Source organism: Eurytemora carolleeae, unplaced genomic scaffold (assembly GCF_000591075.1).
Source record: "Eurytemora carolleeae unplaced genomic scaffold, Eaff_2.0 scaffold2390, whole genome shotgun sequence".
Taxonomy (NCBI): domain Eukaryota; kingdom Metazoa; phylum Arthropoda; class Copepoda; order Calanoida; family Temoridae; genus Eurytemora; species Eurytemora carolleeae.
This window is the reverse complement of record NW_019398275.1, coordinates 285-8326: the sequence shown is the minus strand read 5'-3', so window position 1 is coordinate 8326 and position 8042 is coordinate 285. Positions and strand designations below refer to the sequence as shown.

The 8042-nt window shown below is 30.8% G+C and overlaps 1 protein-coding gene across 1 annotated transcript; it reads right to left on the bottom strand.

Moving 5' to 3' along the window:
• Positions 1-4617: 4617 nt before the first annotated feature.
• On the bottom strand, positions 4618-6833 carry LOC111717128 (lachesin; the record flags this gene model as incomplete). The annotated part of the gene is given in 4 exon segments (XM_023492637.1): positions 4618-5634; positions 5946-6021; positions 6346-6413; positions 6715-6833. Coding segments are annotated over 4 exon segments (971 nt in total), but the record flags the coding sequence as incomplete, so codon positions are not given.
• Positions 6834-8042: the final 1209 nt, after the last annotated feature.

The window sequence follows — 8042 nt, the reverse complement described above, 5'->3', positions numbered from 1 at the left end:
CAAATCTGGAGGAGCTCCGAGGTCACAAGTTCATCCCAGCGATGTACATTGCACCTAATCCTTCTCTCTGTGTGTGACCCCACATCAAATATTTCTGCAAATATTTCTAAATAATTCTCTCCATAGAAAAATCAGATCGGTGTAAAAGAAGTTCCGATAAATTAATAATACAATTTGAGAACCCTTCTTCGTTTTCGTAAACCCCTCAAGAGTTTACTATTTGATGGTATAGCATAGTTGATAAAAAACTTACCAAGAATGTAATTGAAAATGCGATTTCACCACCAAAGACTTAAAAAGGGATTAATAATTTTAACAATTAATAAAGGATGCTTTCATTTCCCTAAAATAATAGAAATAATAAAAAAAAACAATTTTAATCCCCCCAGGACAATGCAGGGCACCGGGGATACCTAATCTTATTGAAATATGCAGACATAAATATATTTTACAGATGCTATTCCGTTAGAAAAGATTAAACGCGCTGCTAAGCTTAATTGGGTGATATTCTTAGATTTGTGAAATTGAACATAATCTCATAAAATTACAAATCCAAAGGAACTGAGTCTTTTACTACAAACTTAAACTTGCTATATAATCCCTATATCTTTGCAACTTAATGGTGTAAACCTTTGATATTTCAAAACTAAGATTATTTAATCTAACATAATTCATAGTTTGAAATATCTAACTTGTTAAGCTTGCTAATATCTTAAAAAATTGGTGTTGATAATGATCCAAACCTCATAGAATAAATAAAGTAGAATGTTAGTCTCAAATTTTTTGAGAATATATTTCGGTCTGGGTTGACTTACTTTTATGTACACTTTTATGTACGTCTATTGTGTATGGTTTACATATATATTTATTTATTTTATCCATTTTTTTACTAAAATTAAACTTTTCTGGTCTTAATTTCTTTTGCAGTTTATTGTTTAGACAATCCTATTGTTGTCAAAGGCTGTGTTTGTTAACGCTTCAATATTTAATTTTGAAAATATATGTTTTAAAATCTAAAAGACGGGTTTTGAATTGTACATAAATACATTTTTGTGATTTTTGCATGCAATTCTTTTATATTAGGCAATACAAAAAGATATATAAGTAAATCAAATTTGAAATTCTTTAAAAGTTGCGGGATTTACAATCCTTTACAGTTTGTTGAAAAGGTTGAAAAGTCATTTTTGACATTTGAAATCACTATTCATTCTGTTGACATTCTCGCAGTCAATGGGGGCGATGGGAGGGGGGGGGGGGTACTAGAGAATTGCAGTAGATGGAATGATATCTTCAACACGGGCAACGCCGGCCTCTCAGCCAGTAAATGAATAAACACAAACTGTTAAAACAGATCACGGCTAAACTTAAGAAATTATTTAGAGTACTTTAACTTAATTTTAACAATAAGATGACACCAGGCAAAGGTTTGACGGATTTAAAGACCCAATTTATCAAAATCGACTTTTCATCACAAATTTTAAAGTTTCAGCATTTAAATATGATGCGGTTATCATTTAAAATATGTAGTTTTTTCTAAAACTTTGGTTATTACACCACAAAAGTAAATTTAAAAAATATCTAAATTTTAAAAATAAAAGTAAGTTAAGATTTGAAAAATATTTAGCCTTTATGCCTACAGAAAATAGAGATGGTTACAGAAAACAATAGTTGTCTGCTTAATAGCTGCTTTTTAATTACATCTATAAGTAACTATTGAATCCAAGAAAATATTATATTATTATATATTATATATTAATCCTGGTATCATGACTTTTTTAATTAAAACCTATAAAATGTTTCGAGAACCCTGATTTTGAAACAATTTTATTAAATTATCAAATCTGACTATCTGGTGTCATTAACTATATGTTTGACAATATAACCATTAACTCCATCTGTGTTTAAATAAACGAACTATTCCTATCTAAGGAAGTGTATAAATTGATTGCTAGATTTTTAAAAAATTGACAAGTAAATTTTTTATTATTATTTTGATTTAATTTTAGTCATATTTTCAGCATATCATTTTTATTCATTCACTATTCAGGGAATTCAGAGCTGAAAACTTTAGAATGAGATATCCTTAATCCCGATTACTTAATCTGAGTTTTTAAGGACACACTTTTGATTTTCTTTTTAGACCGTTCTTTCTTGGTTATCTAGTAGAGTAAAATCAAAACCCGGTTTTTCTAAATTAAAGAATCCCTCCCGTTTCTGTACATAATCTTAAATCAGGATACAAGTACAAGATTAAGTTAGTCTCGAGATTAAGAAAAAGAGAAGATCAGGCATTAATCTCAATATCGACCATTGTAAAGTTTTCAGTTCAGGTTTATCTGGATTAAATTTTTTTACATTAAATATGCTTAACCACTTATTTTATCATACTTAATTTGTCTCTTTATTCATTTTTCAAACTTGATCTATTTTATTTTCTGCAAGAAAATATTAATATTTTAGTCCAACCTATAAAGCATCTTGAATGCTGCTTGTTCAAATTGTTCAAGCTGACTCCAATTAAACATTATAATAAACTTCTAACATTTGTAATCTGAAATTTTCAGAAACACTCCCCTCGCCTAAATAGTTACACATAGTTACTCATGGGTAGCCTGGTGGTAACATAGGCAAAACAAATACAAAAATTAGTATTTTTCAAAAATCGATTTTTTAAAATTCCACGGGCAACGCCGGGCCCTTCAGCATTACATAGATAGGAAACATAGATATAGGATTTGAGCGAAATATTAGAAAGATTTAGATTTAGAGGATATAAAAAAAGATCAATATTATTTTATATAAACGTAAAGGGAAATGATATTTCAAATTTATCCATTAAATGGACAGCTGTATTTATAGTTAATATGATATAAATATATATATTCATTTAAAGTTTGAAAAATGCAAATCATGCATATATTTATATTTCTAGTGTGATTCTGTTTTCAGACCCTAATTCTTTGAGGTAAGTTAATAGTAGTGGTACCATCTTTACCCCCCTTAATTAAAAGCCCCGTGAGCTGCCTTAACTACTTGATTAGTTGTAAATTCTAAATAACAGAATCTTAATTACATATTCTGTAATTCAAGAACTACATATTAAAGGGACTGAGACATATTTTCAAATGGAATCCACTAAAAAAGAGTGCCATGTTCGATTCACAATTGTGCCATGTAAAACATCAGCAGTGAGAAGAATACCGTTGCTTTCCATCTAAAAAGTGTTGAATTCTGCTAATTTTCTCCATTGTCACTTTTAATGAGAAAAATTGTAGCTCACTTGATTTACGTATACATTCTCTTCAACAAGTTCATTAACTAGGAATGTGCATATTTCTGTTAACTAACACAAAGAAAAAATTCTCAGATCTCAGAAAAGATCTCAGAATTGAAAACGAAGAGTACAACGATGTGGCTATTTCTTAACTCAACTAATCATTAAAGCACGAATTGAAAAAAGGTAATTTCCCAAAGGCATTTTCCCAAGAGCAACTTCCCAAGGGCCGATTTACCAAGTGGCAACTTCTTAAATGTTTAATATCCCAAAGCGTCAATTTCCCAAAAGTTAGCTTACGCTTTTTGAGGCGCCGCAGGCTTAAACGGAGCCGGCTGCTGCGGCTAGGATGACCTAGGGGACTGAGCACTGCGGTTTGGAAAGTTGACGCTTGGTAAACTGCAGATTTTGGGAGATGCCACTTGGGAAATTACCCTTGAGAAGTTGCTGCTTGGAAAAATGCCTTTGCGAAATTACCAAACATCAAAAAAGTTGTAGTTTGCCCAGCATTAAAATCAAATCTAAAAATTAATAAGAAACCTATTCTCTAAAATCATGACATTTTATCCGTGTTTACTTGAGCTGAAAACTAATCAATAAAATAGCTGGTTAAAAAAATATCCTTATTTTAAAACTGCGCTGTTTTAGCCACATTTTTCTCACTTTTTGGCTATTTGAACGCGTTTGTAAAACATTAAAAGTTATCATGTTTTTTTATGACAGAAACAATCAATTTATTGTTATCAACATGTTTGCTCAGAAAGTAATTTATTTATTTCATTTCTGAAAAAAACGGTGCAGGAATTAACATTATTTTTATGATTGGAACAAGAAATAAAAAATTTTCAGGAATTTCTAATATAAGAGTATAAGAGAATCCCGGCATTTTTCGCGGACTTTTAAAAAATCAAACATTCGTACGTTGACTTGCTTAAATAAAAAATAATAGAGATTTTCTTTTTTATCTAAAAATCGATTATTCTGAAATGCAGTTACTCCTAGGAAAATAGCGTGCGCATAAACGAAGAACAAAAATACAGTAATCGACCATTGTAACTTGCATTTTGGCATTTTGTATTTATACTTTTACTTTAAAGAATATTCACAAATATCTAGACAAAATTCACACTTTTAATATGTACATTTATTTAATTATAAATAGTTTATTTAAATAATAACATGTAAAACGGACATATAGACAACTTAAAGGAAGGGTTAGTTTATGTTTTACGTGGATCATTTTTTCTTAGCCCAAAAAAACACAAATAAGTTTTTTAGATAAAATTGCAAACCTCTTTTTAAAACAATGATATCTTATTTTGGTTGGGTTCTAGAATTTTTTGTTTGAAAGCAACAATTTTTTTCTCAAATACATTCAAATTGAGGTAGAGGTCGATTTCACAAATCTTTGGAAATTTACGAGATTTTTTTACATTTCAAGCTTTTTACATAACAGTTTAGGACAACACTGGGTTTAGTTTGGTTCACGATTTGCGTTTCATAAAACGCAAAAATCTAAAATTAGTTTTTTGTCACTGGCTCACATCATGCACATGATTTCTTCAAGGTTTGCTCATCACAGTCATTTTCCTGACTTCTTCAGAATGAATTCTCGCGTTTTTATGGAATCCTACCTTTGTAGATTTTTGATCTTACAAAATCAGGATGAGGACGAATGACGTGAGAACCCCTAGACAGAAAACATTGTTGGACGATGCGGACGATTTTTCAGAGATTGACGGTTCATATTTTGGTTTTTGACTGTCTCGTGGCATTGGTTTGGTGGAGAACTTGAACTGTGTATTGTGATCACTCCACCCGTACATGTTCATAGATTCAATCCTACCAGTGTATTCTGTACCCGGAGTAAGGTTTTCCAGCAGGATCGAACCTTGGAAGGTTTGTGGAGTAGGTTCCGTGGGACTAGAGAAAACTTGAATCCACTTATCTCCGTCCTTTTCCCTGTACTCAACCTTAAACTTGTCGATCTTAGTGTTGGACTGGGTCACCCAGGTCAAGGTGAACCTGTCCGGCTCTGACCCAACCAGCGACGAGGTCATCTGCGCCGGTTTCGCGCGTCCGCTCACCTCAGTCACCTTACTGGCCTCTCCAAGCGCGTTAACAGCCCGGCACATGTACTTCCCATGGGTGTGCTTGTTACCAATACCCGTGATGTAGAGGGTATGCCTGTTCCCCTGTTTGCTGATCACGCTGGTCTCAGGTTCCAGGAGTTGACCGTTCATATACCATTCAACAGTAGCTAGAGGAGCAGCGTGTACTGTGCAGGTCACCTCAACCTCAGCTCCTTCCTTAGTGTGAATAAATGTTTCCTGTTGCTCTATCTCAGGAGCATGCAGAACCTAGAACAGAAATTAATTAAATTGTTTTTTTTTCATAAAATTTATAAATCTAAAAAATTCTAAAAACGTTGTTTTCATTTTTATTTTGTGTTCTTTTTGAAACTTATTTGTTGATGCTTTTTTAAGGCCTTTTCAATAAAAAGTTGTAGATTTGGGTTTTCTACGTTGCAAGTTTTAATTCAAATGTTTTGCATTAAAAGATTTGAATTCAAAGATTTCAGAAAAACTTTGTTGAAACATTGATTTTAAAACAGTGCAAGAAAAAAAATTATTTTATTATACAAAATTAATATTACTATAAAAAGAAATACCTCAAGAAACGTTGTAGAATTTGCAGGTTCCCCCCACCCGTTGTCTCCATGACAAGTGTAGAATCCAGAATCAAGCCTAGAAAAAAATTGAACATAGAGATACAAAAATAATGAATTTATTCAAATATACAGCAAACAGAAAACAATATGATTCATTAATTCTTTTTTATTTTATAATATTTAATGACGCAAACTATTTCAATTTGAAGAATTCAATAGAAAGTAAAAATTAAACGATAGGTACATAAAAGCATGCGACAAAAAGAAAAATCTATAAAAATAAATAAAAAACATAAAATAAAAAAGGAATAAATTAAATTTTAGAGCTTTTTTTGAGAAAATATTTAGTCTATACAGATCTTAAAATATGTTTACGGGTTGTTAAGTTTTAAACTTTTACCTTGAAACTCTATTGAGTTCTAGTTTGTCTCCTGTTAATTTCTCGCCTCCATTTCGAAACTTTTTCATCTAAAACATTTCGTTTTTATTTCGTTTTTATATTTAAGGCATACAACTAAAAGTTGCAGACATATGTATAAAGTTTCAATTTAGAAGTTTTGCATATATGTTTAATCTGTCTACATCTTTAAAGACTGAACTCTGCAGGTCAACACATCAAGATTCTAGATTACAAAGAAATCTAGATTTCGCAGTTTTGCGGATTTTTTTGTTGGCATTTTTGTAAATTTTCTATTTGCAAGATAAAGTTGACAAAATTTTGAAAAATAGGTCAAAATGCACAAGTTGAAGAGATTGTTATGATTTTTACCTGTCTAGTCCAGTACAGTTCAGGGGCTGGGTTGCCCTGTACAGCTGTACAGCTTAGTACTGCAGACTGACCCGCTTTCACCTCTACCTTTGGGGAGGTCACGGATACAACGGGTGCAACTGCAATTAACGTTTTATTTGTTTTGGAATGTAAAAACTGATTACTCTAATAAAAATCTTTATAATGATAATAATAATAATGACAATGATAATGACAATAATAATGATAATAATAATCAAAATAATAATAATGAGTATAATAGCAGTAATTATTATGATGATGTAATAATATCATTGATTTTGATTTGAATTAAGTAATTGTACAGATAATTAATGACTAACTTTGCTATTTCTTATCAACAATTTTATAAAAATCTATTATCATTATACAACGCGGTTATATGGATAAAGAGACATAAGCAGAAACAGACATACAAGTATAAGTAGACACTAGACAAAAATCTGAACATTTGCCACAATATCTTAACCATTCAATCCCTGTATATCTGCAACATAATATTTCAAACTTCTTGTTCTAGTAGATGGACAGTAAGAAATATCAAAGGTTGCACCATCAAGTTGCAAAGATAAAGTAATCAGAAAATTTCCTTTTCAAGAGATAAATAAACAGAGGAAAAAAGGGGAAAGAGATGTTCGATATAAAGAGAAAGACAGATAAAACGAAAGACAGATATGGAAATATGAAAATATGGAAATATGGAAATATGGAAATATGGAAATATGAAAATATGGAAGTATGAAAATATGGAAATATGAAAATATGGAAATATGAAAATAAAAAAGATATTATCGGAAAATGTCACATAAAACTAAATATATATCTTTTTTAAAATATTCGAAACAATTACACATTATATGTAGGAAATAGGCTCGAAAGTGTAGGCAGACTGGCCATCAAACCATGAATCACCAGGACGTCATTTTATGTATTTTTTTACGTTTCCTTCCCCTTTAAACCCCTCCCCCTTTCACTCAGTCATTCCCCCCCCCTCCACTCCGTCATTATTAATTCACTGCACACGTCAACAGTTTAAGTGATGTCACCATATCTCATGAAAATTTGGCCAATTTGCATCAATTTGTTAAATGTTAAATTATGCATTTAAAAAAAGTATTAATATTTCAATATACAAACTTTTATATGTTTTTTTTTCTGGAAATAAACAGTTTTTTTACTGAACAATTGTCCAAAAACGATAAATATTGATCACTTCTTGATAACAAGTGTTTAGTTTTTACAAAGGGTGTCGAAAAATTCCAAGTTAATTGTTTGTTAATATTTTAAAGTTTTTTCTTGAAATTTCTACA